The 20,616-nt window shown below is 41.4% G+C and overlaps 1 protein-coding gene across 2 annotated transcripts in view; it reads right to left on the bottom strand.

Moving 5' to 3' along the window:
* FARP2 (FERM, ARH/RhoGEF and pleckstrin domain protein 2) overlaps positions 1–20,616 on the bottom strand; it is a 72,014-nt gene that overhangs the window by 42,492 nt on the left and 8,906 nt on the right. For both annotated transcript variants that reach the window (XM_084212479.1, XM_084212478.1), the window contains exons 3-7: positions 8,951–9,055; positions 7,506–7,548; positions 3,910–3,988; positions 2,144–2,241; positions 147–261 (exon numbers count right to left, since the gene is read on the bottom strand). In XM_084212479.1, coding sequence (XP_084068605.1) covers positions 147–261; positions 2,144–2,241; positions 3,910–3,988; positions 7,506–7,548; positions 8,951–9,055 — 440 coding nt within the window. The remainder of the gene's footprint in view (positions 1–146; positions 262–2,143; positions 2,242–3,909; positions 3,989–7,505; positions 7,549–8,950; positions 9,056–20,616) is intronic.

Below are 20,616 nucleotides of genomic sequence, written 5' to 3'. Positions count from 1 at the left end.
TGCTACCAAACTTTCTTGCTCAAGGTAAATGAGTTTAATTTACACATTCTTAATGTCACCCTGTCATGCAGCTGCTCAACCTCCCCTAGGCAAGCCCATCTGCTGCCCAGGGGTTCCCTTAGTGGTTTACACTAATCCTCACTTACACATGCTTCCTGTGGAACTCCAGGATCTTTCCTTCAAGTTTTTCCTGATTTGGCAAATACTGGTTTGTTTTAAGGTGTTCTCGATCTTCTGATTCATCAAAATCCCCTATTTCAGCTACAACAGAAAACAAAACTATGTTAGAGTAAGAAGAAACAATGGAAAAGGAACAATGACAGAAAACACTTGGTAAGAAATTAGAGAGACCTTTAAGAGCTTCAAATTTTGTATCCAGCTTCATTTTGCCAAAATCACATTTATGCCAAGCTGACTTCCTGGGGATTACAGCAGTATTTGAACATTGTATGGAAAATTCAGACTTCTTAAGGGTGCAAGATGTGAAACTTTTAGAAGACCTGTGAGGTGGTCTGAACATTCCCTCCTTACAGATAGCTTATACCAAATAGCATATTTCAATTTATTTTTTACTATATATATGTAAAATAGTAATAGACAAGGCTACTTGAAGATGGCAAGTTACAGCTGGAATTTCATATCCATGTCTTTCAGGTGCAATGCTGTGAATTTAGGAAGATTTACAGAAGAAGAAAGCATTATTGTAAAGTGCAAAACACAAAACAATCAGAAGTCTTTGGCTTGGAATATAAAAACCAAGGCAGGAAGAACATGTGGCAAATGTGTATAAAATTACAACTGAATAAATAAAAAATTTTAAGAATTTATTTTTTCTGATAAAAAAATATGAAGTTGCAGTATTAAATTCAAAACCAAAAGGTTTGAAAAGATCAAAGTTGTCCTAAAAACTTCCCAAAAACTAAGCTGTGAAGCTCATTTCTGTGGAAGGATGCCAAAAATACAAGCAAATTCAAAAATTAGACAAATCCAAGGGCAACCAAACAGATGCAGAGTCAATCTGTGGTGCTGTGTGTGCAGTGATTATGTGATGGATGCAGCAAAGGAAGAGTTGCCAAATGCTTGCTCTGTGTCTGAGGGCATCTGCCATCAGCTACTGTCAGAGAAAGGAGTGGGATTGTTCCTAACAAGAACCCAGCAAATCCTGTTTAAAACCTAGCCAGCACACGAAAGAATGAGTCAAAAATACTGAATATTTTGTAAAATAATTTCTGTTGACAGTGAATTTGTTCTTTCTCACATTTTCCAGAAGAGCAGAATCAGGCTAAGCAAGGCCTGATGGTGAGATTCTCTCATCAGCTCCACAGTGCTGGAAAACCATGAGCAGGTTTTTAGTGGTGTCACTCACTGACTGCACACACACAAGACAGATCTGCTCTTCCAATAAGAAATACTATTATAACTGAATTATTATATTGCATTGCACAATTAGACAACCAATAACCACTCAGCAGTGCACATGTCAGCTCATTGATCAGCTTTTGCTCCCAGCAGCCAAGAGCCACCAAAGGCTCTGTCTGCAGGTTGGGTTGCAGACCTGTGAACACTTCAGCTGCAGCATTTGGTGTCTGAACTCACTCAGGGTTTCCAACCTTCTCGTCTCAAAGGCCACATTTTAGGTTTTTAAGCATGTACAGAGTGAGCCAGCAGCAGCATGGAGTGCTTCCAAATCAATTGCTTCCCATTTCCATTTTCAGTCCCAGCAAGGAGGAAAGCTGCTGACAGCCTCACTGCAGAACCTGTTCCAGCATGGCTCTCAGCTGCATTTCAGCCCAGCTCCTGCACAGCCATCTCCTCCCAGGCACAGGGAAAGTGAGATGTGAAGGCAAGGGAGCACCTAGACAGGTGGGAACAGCTGTCTGGAAGATGTGGAGTGCTGGCAACAGAGCTTGCAGAGCCAGGGAAACAGCAAGGGGCTGGTTTTGCACTACCCCTCTGAAGCCAAATTTAGCTGTTCCTCCCCCTGATGACCATCCCAGGGTTGAAAACCAACATTTTTACAGCGTGTGGAAAAGGAAATACTGTGAGATAGAGACTTCTTTTAGTTACCAAAAGCTTCTCTATGTGATTTAATGTGGGTTAGCAGTGTCACCATCAGCAGAGTCAGCCCAGCTGGGATACTCACACTGCAGAAGGTGGGAGACCAGCAGGGCAGCTGTGTTGTCACTGCAGGTCAGCCTCTCCTCTGCCAGGTCCCTCTTGATTTGCAATGCAAACAGGTACCTGCAGCAGAGGTACAAGGGCTGGAGTTACATCCTGACACATGAAAACATAACAGAACAACTGAGCAGGAGCTTATAAAAGCAGCATCTCCTGATCCTTCTGCTCTCCAAAGAATAACAACAGCCTGGCTACCAAGGAGTGTCAAATCAAACCCAAAATAACCTGTGCCTGTTCCAGCTCAATTTAACAGCACAAAAAGACTCACAGGAACAAGGAAGAAGGAAAACCATGTTTTAAGCAGGTTTCATCCTTGCAGTAACAGCAGCTGTCATTTTTAGCTAGAAAGAAACTTAAAGAACATTTCAAGTGATCTCAAAATATTGAAGAATATCACTGATTTCAGTATTTTGTTAGGAAAACTGATAAACTTTTCTGTTAGCACTCAACTAATCTACTCAGCAGTTGTATTTTCCAGAACTATATCAGCAACCTACAAAGACAGTAAGAAGTTCAATTTACTTTTCCACTGAAATATTCCCCATTCAGTTGTTAAAGAGGAATCATTTCTGTTTAACAGTTTTCTATGCTGTTCCTTTTACTTGAAAGGAGATACAGTAAGGACTCCAGTAAACAGGCAACAACTCACAACTATAAACCTTCAAACTGACAGACTGATTCTTTTTCTTTACTGAATTATACCCTAAGAGATGGTAATAAGATTTTTTTAAAAGAGTTTATTTTAAAACTTTATTCCTGAAGTAAAATATACTAAAAGTTCTACATTTTGAATAATGGGGTTTTTTAAAAAATTTTTAAGTACTGTAAGTATGTATTAAAGGCTTCTCAAAAAGTATACTCTGCTTTCTGTATGTCTGATGAGCTCTCTCAGTTTCTTCATTACACTGACAATAGAGAATACAATATCATCAACAGCATCATTAAGTACCCAGATGCTCTATGTGCAGACCATAAATACTCAATAAAAAGGCAAAATACAGTTCCTGCTCTAAAAGGCTGTATTCCTAATGAATTTCCTCTATGAAACAGCAGTTAATACAAGAAAACTTGGTGCAAAGGAAATATTTAGAGAGTATTTCTCCTTACAAGAGATAATCACAACTGCTGTCATGTTGGTTTGTTCTTAAATACATCTGAAGGATAGCAAGGATCCTCTCTGAGAGGAATTCCAATTAAAAGTAGTGAAACTGTAAAAAGCACTAAATGAGCTCTTTAAACACCAATATCTGGGTAATGTCCTTGTTAGAGGCAGACTTCAAACCCCAGGTCCCCAGGTGCTAGCAGGTGGATAGGGCTGCTTAACTGACCACAGATCCATCAGCAATCCCCAAAAACAACCCATGGTGAGCACAGTTTAAACTGTGAACAGTAAAGTGTGTTTGGAAGTTTAAATCACTTATGAAAACATGTACTGATTATTTTATATTTATTTTTATAGACACTGTTTATAAACATTAGTATTTTCTGTATACTCTGCCTCCCTCGACACCAGGATGTGGAAAGCCCTAACCTGTGCTGTTTCCTAGTTTGAAAAGTATTTTTTCTGATAACATTCATCTTCCAACACATGTCTGCTAAAACTATAACATTCACTGTAAGTGCTCTTTTATTCATTTTCTACCTCAGTTTTGCTTGGAAGCAGCTGTGCTGCCTTCCTACTCTATTAATTCAGGACATAAAGCATGTCCAATAGTTCTAAAAATACTTTACCTAGTATATTCTTCTTGCAGCTGACCAGGGTCAGGAGGGAAAAACTTTACAGCCAGACGAAGCATTGTAGTCTTTGGTCCTAGAAGAAAAGTTGGTCATTTCACAAAAACACCCCGTGTTCCTCATAAACACATGCATGTTCTGTTTGCCAACAGGCAGAGAAACAACACAGAGAAATTCTAGCCAGTTTCAAATCCCAGCTAACCACAGCAGGCTCTGGTGTAGATTGTTCATGTCAAGTGAGATAAAGCAGCTGTTTTCCAGAGGAACTTGGACACCACTGACAAGGTGAGTCTGCAGGCTGAAAGTGGAAAAACAGTTCCATGCAGTGTGAAATCTGTAATAGCCCAAAGCAGCTGCTTGGCTGCATAAAGACCCTCAGAGGTGACCCAGGAGAGGGTCCCAGAAGGGAGACACAACCCACAGGCTGCCAGCACCCAGCTCCACCATCAGGACAGATGCCAGCAGACCTGGCTGGCTCCCCATGCAGATCAAAGGGTGTTTGCAGCCTGCTCCCAGCATGCCTGCTAATACACATTTCCTCCCATTTCCAGAAAACTAATTTAATTTTCAAAACTAAAGAGAACCTTTGGTCACTATTGGGAACAGCCCATAATGCTCTAAATTATCACTTCCAGCATCACAACTCAGCCTGTGGAGCCACAATCCTTGTTTCACCTGGATTTCTGAAGGAATTACTACAGAGTACAACAATCCCTCACCATGCCAGGACTGGGCACCACTGTTTTCCCATTGTTTTTCCTGCCTGAAAGCAAATGAGGCCAAGTATTCAGAGGCAGGCAAAGCACTGGGCAGGCTGTGCTTCCAGGAGCCTGCTGAGCATCCACCTGATGTGCACAGGCACCCCCTGGACCAGAGCCAGGCAGTGCCCCCAGGGACTCCCTGAGCCACTGCTGTTTCAAAGTAAACTTACCCAAATTAAAAATAAATCAAACTTGTTGGAGCACAAGCAGCCTGCTTTTAAATTTATTTTAAGCACCAGGATCTCTCAAAGCTTAACAAAGTCCAGTTTAACCCCATCAGTCCCAAAGTACACTGATTTTTTTCTGTCTGGAATATCTGATTCCCACAGGCCAAACATTCCTTCACCCATCCTCTCGTTTGCTAATGAGAGAATAACAAATTTTGCTTTTTGACAAGTAGCTGGAAGAACTTACAGACTATCACAGCTGTGACAAGAGCAGCTCCTAGCCTCCAATTCTAGAATTACCAAAGCTTTGCTAAAAAACAACAACAAAAACCCTAAAATCCACATCCTAATTACAGTGTAGTATCTAGAAATTGAAAGAGTCTGGAAATAACACGCTGTAATGACACAGAAAGCCCACATTTGGCAGAGACTAAGGATTCTACAGTTCTAGACATAGACCAAGTGAGGGAAATAAATAGTTTTAATGATTCCAGTTAAAAGACCAAAACTTTACATCAAATTTCTGAAAATACTGTGAGCCTCTGGAAGACCTTCACAAGGTTAAGAAGAGTCCTGCACATTATTGATGTCAATCAAGTGGAAGTATTAATGTGGGAGCAATTTTGAAAGTGTTTCAAGCATCATTTACATCAAAAGATAATAAATATAAAAAAGGTAAAAAACATAATACTGCATATTTGCTTCTGCAGCACAACCCTCCTCTTTTTGTTAGCCAGTCTTCCCTTTTCTTTATGAATAAATTCCACTCAAATTAGGGAAAGAAACACTTGCCCAGTCTTAACCAATATTCAGAATTTATTTTAAGAAGCCAAGTCTGAGCAAAAGAAAGAAACAAAAAGGACGTGAGGCAGGAATGGTGAGTACAACTCTGTATTATATAAAGTAGCAACACCTCAGAGAAGGTACCCAAATGTCAACCTGATACTGTGTGTCTGGTAGGAGGCTGAAAATTTGGATCCAAACTCCTTCCCATCTGGAGTGATTCACAAGTAAAACTGGCTGCATTCATTTGAAATTAATTAGAAAACTCCAAACCTTATCACACCAGACAAAGTTCAATGGATGTCACAAAGACAAAACTAACTGGGAGTAAACCAAGGACTTCTGGTTTTGGAGAGGATGTCAAAGACTCAGAAGTGCCTGCTGCAGGTACACAGCAATCACCAGCAACAACAACCAACAAATTTGAGCAAGATCACCTTAAAGCCCATAATATCTGTGTTCCCCTGCTGCTGGACTAAAAGTTAGAAGTTTAATTTCAAAATCATTACATCTACAGAAAAAGGAAAAAAAAATCCCAAGCAAACAAAACCCCCAGTATATAGAAATAGGACATTTCTGTCAATTTAAAATTGATTTCACAACATGAACATTTGCCAGACAACTGACTGGTATCTCATAGAGAATAATATTAACAAAAAAATGAAATAAATCTTTCCATTTCACTGGCAGCACAACATGGGTGGCAGACTGTAAAGCAGCCATAAATCCTGTTACATCCCTGTGATTTTAGACCATTTTAGAACAATATTTTTATCATCAGGGAACACTGTCTGTGGTTAAAGTCAATTTTCCACAATTTATATAGTATAGGAGAGGTTACAGAAGGAGTAACCAAGCATCCCTGCAGACCCATGATCCCTCAGATCTTTTGACTGGGACATAATTCCTTCTAGCCAGGAGCATATAAAAAGACAGCACTCCCAACATCTTTTTGGCAGGGAAAATTGAGTGAAAATATTCTGCACTCTCCCAAGGGAGCCCTATTTTATAGATGATTTGGTTCTTCTGCTTAAAAAACAGTGTCAACAAAAGTCAAAGATCATGACCTTAAAGTTAGAAAATGAGCTAGAATTGATTATTGCATATTTTCTGGCAATCAATTTTAGACAGAAGAGTAGCTAAAAACTACTTCCCAGGACTCATTTTCAACATATTTCAATCAAGATTTGCAAAGGAGCAGGAATCCACCACACCCTCCTGATCTTGTTCCTCCACAAAGCCTCTACAATCAGAACCACAAAACAAACAAATTGCTTAACTGTGTTCCACAGAAAAAAAACAAAAAGCTGGATCAAATCTTTCAACAACATCTGAAGAACCAAACAGCAATCTGCACCCTTCAACTGTTTTGGGCCTTTAAAGGTGGTATTTTGGGCACTTTTTAGGTGGTATAAAGACAAGACCACATTTCACAGCCAAGGCAGAGGCTCTGACACTGCAGCCACCACCCAGGTGGGACATCCCCACCTCTGCTCCTCCAGGGAAGCTGCTCCTGAGCATGTGGAAAGAGCTGCCATGGGAATCAGCCAAAATGTTCCTTTTTCTTCCCACGATATGACAACACAACTTCCAAAAGCTAACAGAGCAAGTGTTATATTTCACTTCAGTACAACACCAGCTGAGCCAACCTATCCAGATATTTATCAGAGAAGGAACCCTACCCGCAGGAAGTTTCCATTCCACCCACCACATACTGCCTATTAAAATGTCAGGTTAGCATGCCCCAGCAGGAACCACTCTCACCCCTGCCATGTGTGTTTTACAGGGAAGCATAACCAGTAAATCAAGTAGTAATTGTGAAAGCAACCCACATAAAGAAGATGCAAATTAAGGAAAACTTCCTTTTTTTAAAACTACTTACTCCGTACTTGTTTAATAACAGGTTTCATAGGTTCCAGCCAAATCTGAAAAGAAAAAAATTACAAACTTACATTCTTATTTAATACCATATGAAAACATCAAAGTAAATTCAAATTAAGCAGTAATTTATGAGTAGCATTTCTTCCTCAATGCAGTAATTCCTTTGCTTTACAAAAAGTGTACTTATCTATTTCAATTGACATTTCTCATGCATCAATACAAAAGCCACTGATCTGTGCTTAAAGCTCATCTGGACAGAAGAAAAGCCAGGTCAGCAAAAGCAGAGCCCCAGTGCCAAGAGGGCAGGAGTCATGCCAAAACCCACAGTCTGACAGGAGCCAGGCTGAAGAATTACAGAAAGTCTGCAGAACATGAAAAGCTCCAATGTTTTTTTCCCTTCTGTGCTATTTCTGTCACTCTTCCCTACCTACTTAAGGCTTTTTACTCAATATTAACTTCCCACCATTTTTTCCCTTTTGACAAGCACATTTTACAAGAAAGACTACTGTTCTAGTAAAAGGAGAATCCACAAAAGCAATGTAAAATATTCTGGAAGCTCAACCTTTTATTTTCCCCACTCTTCCAAAGAGAAAATTATTACAAGACAATTATGTTTGGTCCTTCTAGTTACTCTGTTTGTGAGACAGCTGAGTATTTTAAGAGCCTTATTAGCTGCAGGAACAGTTTGGACACCATGTACAAGCAACAGAAACTAAACAAGCTTTAGTGTATTTCCTCAGCTCAAGAGCAGCATGGATTATGCCATTAGCATTCCCTATATTCTCAGTCATATTCTCTGCACGCGAATCCTAAAACTAAAAAAAAGTAATTAATAAAAAAAGTTGAAAAAAACAAAAGAAATCAAAATGAAAGGAAAGTTTGGGGAACATTTTCTAGTTTAGAAGCCACACTGTCCTCTTTGCAAGGTTCAGGATAAGTGACTAGGAGGCTTAAAGGTGTCAGCATTGATCTAGATCAATGATTTAAAAAGCTTGCAGGCCTGTGTGCCTGCTGAGGTTTTTGTTGATTAGAAAGAGGTTTGTAATGGCTCTTCAGGAAAATTAACTGAAGATAGATATGAACACCACCAAAATTACACACCACAATTTGAATTTATAAGTGCTCTGCAGAGTACACTTTGAGTTCATGTTTCTCTTTTCATAGGAAAGGAGGATTTTATTTCTGTCCCTGCAAGTGGGAACATCAGCAGCTATTTAACTTCTTTATACAATTTCTGAGACTTAACAAGAAGCAGGATCTGTTTCCTCTCTTCTTCTTCAATAGCTCCTGTCATTCTGCTGAGAGAATCAGATTTACAAGAATCCAAGAGATAATCCCACAGGAGACTACAGGAAACTGCAGCAGACTGAGAAATTTTTGTCACTCAAGGAACTGCTTTCACCCAACCTTTTTATGATACCAGATCTGTCAGGGAATTGTACTCACCCAATATGACTGGATATTCTGGAACTCAATTCCAAAGTAGTCTGATTCAATCAAATTCAGATGCTTGTAAACTTCTGTCAGTAACGTCTGGCCGTAACATTTTGACTAAGGAAATAAAAAAAAAAAATTACAGTGAGATTTATAAGAATAAACAAGAATAAATTTACAGCAAAAACAAATGGCATCTTCATAAACTGGAGAAAAATATCACAAAGTATAGGAATGTGCCTTTTGTTGATGGAGTGAGAAAACTATCCTTGTCCCCTCAAAAAGGAAAGAAGCCCAGAAGTTTCTCCCCTCAATTAAGTGAAAAAGACACCTCATAAGACCTTGAGGATTTAATCTCAAACTTAAGGATAGCTAATTGGACAGAAGCCAAAAAGTCCTGCCTAGACAATTTACTAGAAAAAGAAGAGAACAAAGAAACGAATTGCTTTTATAAAGTGTTTTACCAGGGGCAGGAGGACCTCTTGCACCTGGCTCGATTTTTCTGTTTGTTATTTTGCCTTTTATTAAACCTTTTTGTTTCCAACACTGCAACAGAAGCCATCCTGCTGATTTTATGCCTCCAAAGGTAGCTGAGCTATCCTGGGTGAGTAATAGACCTCCAAGAGCTTATAAAACCTGGCTGGAAGAGGCTACTATTGCTGCAAAGATTATTCACATTGTTCTTGTCACTGTAACACACAACATCTAATATACAAGACTCTATAAAAAATCCTTCACAGAAGCAGAGGAACTGAAGTTGACAGGGGCCACTGGAGGTCACCTACCCCCAGCCTCCTGCTCCCAGCAGGGTCAGCAGAGAGCTGAGCAGAGCAGCTGCAGGCTATTTGCAGCTCCCTCAATAAACCCACACGTTTGTTTGTGTAGCTGAGCACTGTGGCCTGGAGCAGGGGCTGCCAAAGCCCAGCTCCACACAGACCCCTCACTCCTTCCCACACCAGGAACCCCAGGGCCAGCCACAGCCTTTGCACCAAGCAGGCTGGAAATGCCTGTGGACAGCAGGAACCCAACCAAACCTCCTCTCACACCACGCTGCCTGGGGAACCCTTTCCATGAATCTCTCCCTCAAGAAATTCACTCTCTGTCAGGAGCCAGGACATCCCTCTGGCTGTCCTGAGCAGCCCAGACCCCTGCCAGGGGGGTCAGAGACCCTGGCACAGAGCCCAAAATGCCTGTGGTTTTGATTATGACCTGTGGAGCAAATTACCAACCTTAGATGAAGATCTGCAAGCCACAATAGTTTAAGTAGAATGACAGTGAATTTATCATGGGGTGAAAAAGCAGATTTTAGGGTTTTCTAGAATGGTGGTAAGATGGAGAGATCTAGGCATGTCCTGCCTTTCTCCTTCTTCTTGGCCTCCATCTTCTGCTGTGATGTTGGCACTTTTAGATTGGTTTAGAGTAGAAGCTCACTGTCTAACATAGGTGATAGGTATTGGGAAGTGATTGTAAATATTGTTTGTTTTTAGTACAGACATAACACCACCCCGGGGGCAGGCAGAATGCCTTGGGCTGTCGTGCTGAGCAGACCTCAGCAGGACAGGAGAAAGAATTTTATAAATAAAGAACAATAAACAACCTTGAGACCAAGAAATGAAGAGCCCTGACTCCTCTGAGCGTCAGGCTGGGAAAAGAGACTTTCTAACGTTTCTCAGAGTCACTCTGAGCAACTAGAGACCCCAACAACTCACTAACCCTTTCTGAGAGCCAAGTTAGGGGCAAAGCCCCAAACATCAGCAGAAGCAGCTACAGGAAAGACCAGGAGACTTCCACAGCACACCCAAAGCAGCAACACTTGGTGCTGCTGGTTCAGTCACCCAGCTTGCTCTCAGCACCTCTGACTGCAGCAGGCACCAGGAGAAAACCAGCACTTCTGAACCCAAACATCAGCCCACCTGCATCACCCAGCAAAGAATCCAAAAGGCTGTCACAGCCCATCCCAGCAACACACAAAACCTAGCAGGGTGCAGCAGGAGCTGCATGGCCACCAAGCAGTCCCCCAGCTGTGGGGACAGGGTGTGGCACTATTCTGGATGGATGACTGGGTTATCCAGCAGAATACACTGACAGCCTTGATGCCACTGTGGTTTTGTTCACTTGGAAAAGTCCAGTGATGGCAGACTCTATGACTTTCCCATCAAAGCAGGCACAGAGTTCTGTAATGACTCTACAAACTCAGAATAGCTCCTACTTTAAAAGTATTAGGCATAATAATAAATTATCACAGAGTCACAGGATGGTTTGGGAGGGAAGGGACCTTAAAACTCATCCAGTCCCACCCCCTGCCATGGGCAGGGACACTTTCCACTATCCCAGGTGGCTCCAAGCCCTGTCCAACCTGGCCTTGGACACTGCCAGGGATCCAGGGGCAGCCACAGCTTCTGTGGGCACCCTGTGCCAGGGTCTCACTATTCTCACATCAGGAAAGAATTTCACAGGGAAGAACTTCTTCTCAACATTTCATCTAAATCTACCCTAGTTCATTTTAAAGCCAAATTAGTGATAGAATTAGAATAATTTAATACAATGCAAATTAAAATATCTGAGAGCAAGAATGTGTTATTTTAGGCTTAAAAGATAAAAAAAGGGGAATATTGGGGAAATAGTTTCACATAATTGAGGTACATAAAAAATTCAAAAGTAATCACCTCTTACAGGAAAAAGATATAAACTGTCAATGTTTTTAGAACAGTGCAAATGCCTCTAGAACTCTTAAAAAACACTAAAATTTCACAGAGAAAAGTCTGACAGCCCTGCAGAGCTGCAAATCTGAAATAGCTTTGGTATCTGCAGTGGTGTGAGCAAAGCTGACTGAATGCAACCCTGGAACCTCAGAGAAAAGCACAGAAGCAGGACACAAAATGGGTTTGTACCTCTCACGCAGCCACGGTACCTGTAAGAGCAGCCACAGCTTCAGTCAGGTGAATTCATCTGGTACAAACATAAATAATTCAAAAAGTTTCTTGATATCACATTGGCTCAGGCCAGTAATGCTGAAACCTCTAAATAAAACTGCAGGTCAGGAGAAATGATGCAGTTCTCAGTGACTGCAGATGGTACAGAGATGCCAGGCTGAGTGCTGACATTGTACATGAATATGAGTACTCATCTCTTTTTCTGAACAGGTTTTGTGATGTCTAAAAAGGCCTTTTCTTGGTAAGAATACAGTTGCATTTTTTTTAGTCATAATCTGTGCTTCCAGAAGACTCAGTGGGTATGGGTTTTGGTTTTTAAATGGTGACAATGAAATCAGGAATGATACAGGTAATGGCAAACCACATCTCCAGTAAATTACATTCTCTCTCTGGGGCCTCCTGCATGTTTCCCATGCAGGTTACAGACTCTACCACAGGAGATATTTATGCCTGGAGAAATGAATTTTGGAAATCAAGGGGTTTTTTTCATTTTTAACTGAAACACATTTCTTGCTATTCACAGAATCACTGGGTTAGAAGAGACCTTCAAGACCATGGAGTCCAACCCAGCCCCAGCCCCTCAACTCAACCCTGGCACCCAGTGCCACATCCAGGCTTTGTTAAACACACTCAGGGATGGGGACTGCACCACCTCCCTGGACAGCCATTCCAGAGCTTTATCACCTTTCTGTAAAAAACTCTTTCCTAATATCCAACCTCAATTTCCCTTGGCACAGCTTGAGGCTGTGTGCTCTGGTTGTGTCAGTGCTGCTGGAGAAAGAGCCCAGCCCCAGCTGAGCACAGGCACCTTTCAAGGAGCTGTGCAGAGTGATGAGGGCAGCCCTGGGTCTCCTTTTCTCCCCCAGCTCCCTCAGTCTTTCCTCAAGCTCCCTCAGTTTCTCCCCCATGGACTGTGCTATGGACTCGTGCATAAATCTTAAAATAGGAACAGAAGAAAATATCCTCAAATATAGTAGGAGCCTTGTTTTTTAAGGTCCATACCACACATCTGTAATTATACACCTCCTTTTTCCCAGGCCTCACAGAAGGGAGCACTTTTCAGCCAGCAATGTTTGTGGGGAGGCAGCAATACGCTGACCAACCTCATGTGCAGAAAATGGGACGTGCACCTTGCCTTTTCATGGTACAAACCTTTAGAAACCTCTGAACAGAACATGTCCCGTGACCCTGATTTCTCATTCATGAAACCAAAACCAATTTTGGTTCCAACAACCACCTTTTGTTAGAACTGACACACTTGGATTAACTCCTGAAAGATGCCTGCTAACAATCAGACAAGTTTTACAGCCAAACTGTGCTGCACTGATCAAGCAATCTGTGTGCAGGGCTAGTTCCACACAGGCATTAAAATGATCCTAACTGGATTCTAACGCACAGCTTTCTTCCTTTTCCACTGAGCCATGTCTCCTGGCTCCATCAAGTTCCGTGCTTGAAGACAATCTAGCTGCCTTCATCTCTCCCAAAAGAAGATGCTTTGTGGCACAGATCCCTGGCACTTCTCTCCTTCCACTGTCAAGTCCATGCTCCTTCAAGAGAAACTGGAGATGAAGAAATTTACATGGTTGGAGCTGGCAACCGATTAAATTATAAAGGTGCCATCCAAATGTTAAAAGTGTAAAATAATTTTGCTTGGGCTACCAACTGTAATTTTGGGTGTCAATTACAATGAAAAGCTAAGAAAAACCTCAGTTTAAGCTCAGTATCGTTTTGCATCCTTCAAAGGATAAATGTCACATTTTGAAAGAACAGTATTAATTTTATTTTAAAATAAAAATGGTGTTCAAAAGCTTGAGACAGAACACAGTCTTTTATTATTTTGCCTCAAATTCTTTGGGAAAACTCCTCCTAGAACTATTTGGTTCCTCAAGTTGTTTACTGCATTTATAACCATCCTTCCCAAAGAGCTGAACATTTTGAAGTAGACAGAAATGAAAGTAACATAGTGGGCAGCTCCATGTCATTGTTTAATTTGCATAAAAGCAGCACAAAGCAAAATATTTGAAGTAATTCCTTAATTACTGTAATTTTCACATCAGGGCAAGTAGTTGCATGAATGCATTTCATAAAGGTCCTGCTTTCAATACAAATTCACAACACAGCATACTTTCCATTCCAAACTTCTCAATTACTCTTTATTTTCTGCCAAGACAATGACTACTGATAGTGCTGAATTATTTCACATTTAAAAAAAAACAAGAAAAAATTGGGCAAAAAAACTAAATAGGCAGTTAACAATAGTGTTCCTTGGTGACCCTGATCTAACTGTACTGTAGATAATTTTAATAAGTCATCATTAGAAGACTGATAAATAGAAGAGATTTATTTCAAATTGATTTCTATAGTGACATCAAGCTTTAAAAGTTGCCTCAGCTGTGCAAGTGCCACCAGGTATCCTGACACCCAGTCATGGCACAGAGAGCCCTGTGTGGCAAGAGAAACCCCAAACCAAACCCCAAAACCCCCTCAGTGCTAAGACAGCATCAAACAGGAACAACCATTCCCAGCTGAAGGTTCTTGCCTCAAGGAGATATCTCTATTTTTTACTTTATCAGAAGAATAAACACACCTAATGCTAGGAATGCTTAGGACAGAGAAATAAAATATAAATAATTTCTTTTAAAGTAGTAACAACAGTAACTTTTGTTTTACAAAACAATATAATCACAGGATGGTTTGGGTTGGAAGGGACCTTAAAGCCCATCCAGTCCCACCCCCTGCCATGGGCAGGGACATCTTCCACTAGCCCAGGTGGCTCCAAGCCCTGTCCAGCCTGGCCTTGGACACTTCCAGGGATCCAGGGGCAGCCACAGCTGCTCTGGGCACCCTGTCCCCAGGGCCTCCCCACCCTCCCAGGAACAATTCCTTCCCAATATCCCATCCATCCCTGCCCTCTGGCAGTGGGAAGCCATTCCTCCTTGTCCTGTCACTCCATGTTTGGTCCCAAGTCCCTCTCCAGCTCTCCTGGAGCCCCTTTAGGCACTGGCAGGAGCCTTCTCCTCTGCAGGTGAGCGTCCCCAGCTCTCCCAGCCTGGCTCCAGAGCAGAGGGGCTCCAGCCCTTGGAGCATCTCCATGGTCTCCTCCAGACTCACTCCAGCAGATCCATGTCTTCCTGATGGGGTCTCACCAGAGCAGAGCAGAGGGGGACAATCAAGCCAAGTGTTATTTGCTGTTTTCTCAAATATCACTCCTACATGGCAGATCCCCCCTCTGCCATAATGTCTGAGCTTAGGAAGAGAGAAAAACAAACTCACAGCCTAGGATTTTGAGCAGACCATAGCTCAATATTTTAAAAATCAAGGCTTCCTCTCTACCTCCCAAACTTGTCTTCCAGAACATCTTAACTTTCTGCTTCCACATACTTTAATTTAAAAACCAAAACCCCCCATATTTTCATAAGGACTAGTACTCTCATCTTCCAAAACTGGCAAGCTGTTCCTTGCTCCAACTTTCCAAAAAAGAAATCCACTTTTGGCAGCAGATAAGCTGTAAGGGAAAATCAGTCCCAAAGTCAAGAGTTTAGAAAAAAAAGAGTTATAAAGCTGAGGTATAGAATGGAAGCTCTTGTGCAGCCAGGGCTACTGGACCCTAGCACCAGCAAACACCTTGGATTTTTGTGTCACAGAAATCTGCATCTGTCAGGAGAACAATTCCTCTAGTTGAAAGTGGATGTGCCTGAGAGGCAGAAGTTTAGGTTTGACATCATCCCTCACAAGCAGCCAACACAGAGCACACTGTGAATGGCCAAGGCAAACTAAACTGATTTAAATAAAGGCCACTTCAACATGGATTTTTATTTTTTTTTCTTCTTTGGGGCACTTTAAAAGTTTTCCTAATGAAAAAGTGATTTTTCACTTTTTGGCAAATTAAAAAAAAATAGACAATTTGCAACTAAACATAGATTTGTTATTTCCTTTCTTAATCAGAAATATGCAAACATTTTGGTGAGTTTATAGCTCTGTTTATCTCCAACCCTTCTGTAATCTGTTAGATCTCTGTCCAAATAAAGCGTGAGACAGAAAAAACACCCTCAAAACTCCCTGTTAATAATCATCATTAATGCCACATGTAAACAAAACTGCATTTCTGAACACAGGGTGCACATCAGAATCTTTATTAGAAAGAAGGAAATAATCTCATGTGGCAAGGAGTACCAGTCATCAACTTTGTGCTTTCATGGCTGAAACAAGATGACCTTACAGCTCCATATCTAGTATTCAATCTGTAGACTGGAAAAGCAAGAAACAACTACCTTCCTTTTCAGCACTTTATTAGTTTTCTCAATTTTGATTGGAACTAGTAACTATAATGAAAATACTCCCTGATTCCCCACAAAAACAAGCACCAGGTAACAACTCTGTCAAACAGGTTTCATGTGCTCAGCCAAATTGCTTAAATACTATTTTATTTTCATCATCTGAAGATTTAACAATAAATTAAGCTTCAAGTCTTTCAATTTTTCTTTTCACCCTTTGTGAAAAAAGGGTGTTTTAAATACATTAATTTTATCCACCCTTCTCTACTGACAGGTCCCAACTACAGGTTACTTTACTAAGGCCACACCAAGAATATTCTGCAGAGCATTTAACAGCTTACAGAGCACAGGATGCAGCTCCATTATCACAAAATGAGATAGAGTGCACTTTCATCTTGAAAGTTCTTCTTTAGGAAAAAGAAGTTATGTTGCAGAAAGAATTATTGTGTTACAGTATTTCCACACAGCATTGAAGTATCATTTATTCAACTATGAAAGCTGCAAACCCAAATAAAAATCTCAGAGCTATTTTAAGTTCCATTATTACACTCCATATTGGGCGCTTTTTGTTTAGGAAAAAAAAATAAAATTCTAAGACTCTCTCCCCATGATTTTTTTTTTTTTTTTGTCCTAGGATTTCAGTGGTTGCTTTTGATGTGGTTTTGTCAGGGTTTTTTTTTAAGCAGAATCCACAGCCAGACAAATTATTCTAGAAATGGAAGCCTCTGGCTCATTTAATTAAGGCTAACTTTAAAATTATGATCATTTAAAGGATCATTTAAGGCAATGTCAAAGCACTAAACCAGCTCTACCCAACAAACAAGCTTTTCCAGAGTGGCTAGACTTGCTGGATGCCTGAAAGTAGGGAAACAACAACTGGTTGGCATGGGAAGACATTCCCAAAAGGGAGGGAATGACATGAATGAGACTGGAAAATGTATACTTAGGTAGAGAGCACATAGAGACAAAAAATGGTCCTAAGTTTTTAGAAATGGTGCTGTGCTGAAATACCTGGACTACTTGGAATAAAGCTGCTGTAGACTACTTGGGAAAGAAGGAAGTCACATTAATTAACACCACGGGCCACATCCTTGGACAGAGTTTCACAGGTACTGCTGGATGATTTGGCACCAGAGTTCCTGCTGGTTAATAATTAAACATCCAGGTGACAACAGTGACAGTACCACAGAGAGGAGCAGCTTTGGGGTAGCTGATCCCAAATTCAGGCTCATACCAGGAAGTCCAAGCACCTCCTTTGTTCACACAAGGTAATAAAGAGAAGGAATGAGAAGTCAGGAGACTGATCTCAATTTTCCCCCCTTGAACTTCCTTGCACAAACCCCTGAACCTTCCTACAGCCATTCCCTGAGGCCTGGCCACCCCACACACTCAGAGTGCTGGTGCTCCTGGGACCTTGCACAGCTTCATTTCATAGGCATGTATTTGCATATAAATAAAACTATATTTTAAGTAATTTTAAACATAGAAAATACTCTGTTTTCCTCTGTTCATAAAAAAAGAAAAAGAAAAACAAAAAACAAAACACCACCTCACTAAAATTGCAAGTCTTTCTCCATTAATTATGCTTTTGCCTCAAAACCATCATCCATGCCCCACATTCACCAGATTTGATCTGGGTTTTCATAGAATTACAGAATAGCTCAGGTTAGAAGTGACTTGAAAGCCCATCTCATTCCAACTCCTACCATGGGCAGGGACATCTCCCACTGTCCCAGGTGGCTCCAAGCCCTGTCCAGCCTGGCCTTGGACACTTCCAGGGGCAGCCACAGCTTCTGTGGGCCAGGGTCTCAGCACCCTCCCAGGGAACAATTCCTTCCCAGTATCCCATCCATCCCTGCCCTCTGGCAGTGGGAAGACATTCCCTGTGTCCTGCCACTCCAGAACCTTGTCCCAAGCCCCTCTCCAGCTTTCCTGGAGCCCCTTCAGGTGCTCAAAGACCTCAGTAAGGGCTCCCCAGAGATTTTCCTTCTCCAGGCTGCACAATCCCAATTCTCCCAGCTTTCTCTCCTAGGAGAAGTGTTACAGCAACCAGGGACTGTACTTCCCCTGCAAGGTGTTAGGCTCTTCCAGGCTGACACTTTTTTGAGGAAATCTGCCCAAAGAAAATAGCTTAAAACATCTAGAAAACAGTTATGACAGACTCTAGGATAAAAGACAAATACAAATTGGGTATTTTTACAGAAAAGGCCAAAACTCCCTTTTGTTTTGTGCAAAACTGAAATGGTATCAGCTGTCCTAACATCACTCCCCACTGTACTTTGAGCAGAGGTGGTGATGGATTAATAAATACCTACAAGCCAGATTAGATAAGACCAAGCTTTTCTAACTTCCCCCTTGCCAGCAGGGGTTTCCTACACCAGTGGCTTCAGGCTACCTGCCTGAGAAGTGGGCTGAGGGCACAGAACACTTTTCCTTCATTATTTCAGTTGAAGATGTGTCAGACAGCTCTAATAGTCTCTACAAAGCTTTGGGGTTTTTTCCCTTTTCTAATTCTTGTTTTTATTAATGAATGACTGCTCAGCCAGAGAGAGGGGCCCACCCCCCTCCCATATCCAACACTCCAGCCTCGAACAGTAAATCTCTCATGCTAGGCATTGCCACCACAGCACAGCTTTTTAAATATTCTATATATGTGGTCTCTCTTTTACCCAAGTAGGCAGCACTGCCCTTTCCGAACAGGCATTTGGTTGCAAGGAGAAAGGGCTGACACGCAGGTGTGCATTTGCAACCCTGTTTAGCTAAATGCACATCCCCAAGCCTGGGTGCTCTGAACCCTGAGAGTACCATGACACATAATCCTTGCTCAGCTCCAAGTCCCTTTCTCCAGTAGGCACAAACCTAAAATTTCTCTGATCTGCCTCTCAGCACACTGAACTTCTGTAACTGTCTTTAGCTGCCCGTGGGCTGATTCTTGGTTTGCTTTTGGTTTTCTTCCCTTTCAGGCTCCCTATATTTTACAGAATTGCCCATCTGTGAGCCCCACCTTGAATGTCATCCACACCCAAAAAAGGTTTAGAAGGTTTCCAGTGGACTTCTTATTTTTGTTTTTTTTGTAGAATACAGCGTTTCCTACAGCCATTTTGGTTGAATGGCATAAGCTGATACAGCTGATTTTCACTATCCTACATCACTAGATTATGAAAACAGAAACTAACACCTGCCTAGCCATACAAACTGTTATGAATTCAATTCACTACATTAATATTTCAAGGACTGTAATAATACTTGATCACCATTTTCCTAAATGGTTTCTGTGTTTGAAGATGGGTGCATATAATCAACTTTCTATACATGGATATTCAGACTGTTTTTTCTTTATTGCAGTACAACTCAATTTTCTTTACATATGACACCTGAGGTCAAGAGAACTGTAAAATAATAATTTTGGCTTATACAATTTAAGTTCACATTAAAAAAAAAAAAAATCAAAAAACACTTGAATGAACAAAACACACACTCCAAATGTCTATCAATAAAATGGCTGTGGTTTCACCTTTCCCCACCCCATACCACATTCCTACACAGCATCAAAAAAGTCAAGCTTCCAAACACAAAATAACAGGCCTAAAAAATATATAGTTGAATCAAACAGCACACAAAATGCAAAGCTTTAGTTACCTTCTTTTCAAACCCTGTAATAATTGCAAATTTAAAAGAGTGAATTACTAACTTTCTCTTCTGAGGTCAGATAAAAATAAGTCCTAAGGCAGCTTATTTGCCATATTTAGGAGACTCAAACTGAAGCAATGACAAACATCTGGCTATGATTCTTTCTGGAATTTTGACTATTTCTTCCTGGCTAGGGAAGAAAAACACTGTGAGCTGACCAACAGCACCTCAATTCCTCCAGCCCAGCACTTAATAGGATTCAGCAGCAGACTATCCCTTGACTCCTCACATATTTAAGCTGTTAATACTTTCACAGCACAGAGGGGCAAAGCCTTCATGCAAGCAAGGTCTAAGCAGGCACAGGGAGAGCAAGGCCGAGGCAGGAGGGCACAAGTGCCAGAGCCAGAGCCAGGACTGGGCTGCCTGTCCCACCAGCAGCATGCCTGGGGCTCCTCAAGGCACACAGCAAGTGCTTTTCAGTGCCCACAGCATCATCCCAGTGTTTAACATACACATGTTTCTTACTTAAAATTGCTCAATAACAGCAGTTAAAAGTTGCATCATTTCTGCATCACCCCCATGACAGGTCTTGGGGGCACTAAAGCTGCCAAAACTCTGCTACTGAGAGCAGCATTTGCCATGTGCATGAGTGGGAACCCCCCCCCAAACCATGGGAAGGATATTGCAGTCAGATTGCTTCCTCTGCCATCCCAAAAACTTCCTGCAGCCCCAGCCCAGCTCCTGACTTCAGGGCCTCCAATGGCTGCTCAAAAACAATGGGCATCCCAGGGGAAGCCATTTTCATGGCACTTTTTCAATCACAGATAACTGCAAACTGCAC

The sequence above is a fragment of the Fringilla coelebs genome, assembly GCF_963513975.1.
Source record: "Fringilla coelebs genome assembly, chromosome: 10".
NCBI classification, from domain to species: domain Eukaryota; kingdom Metazoa; phylum Chordata; class Aves; order Passeriformes; family Fringillidae; genus Fringilla; species Fringilla coelebs.
This window is presented reverse-complemented; position numbering and strand designations above follow the sequence as displayed.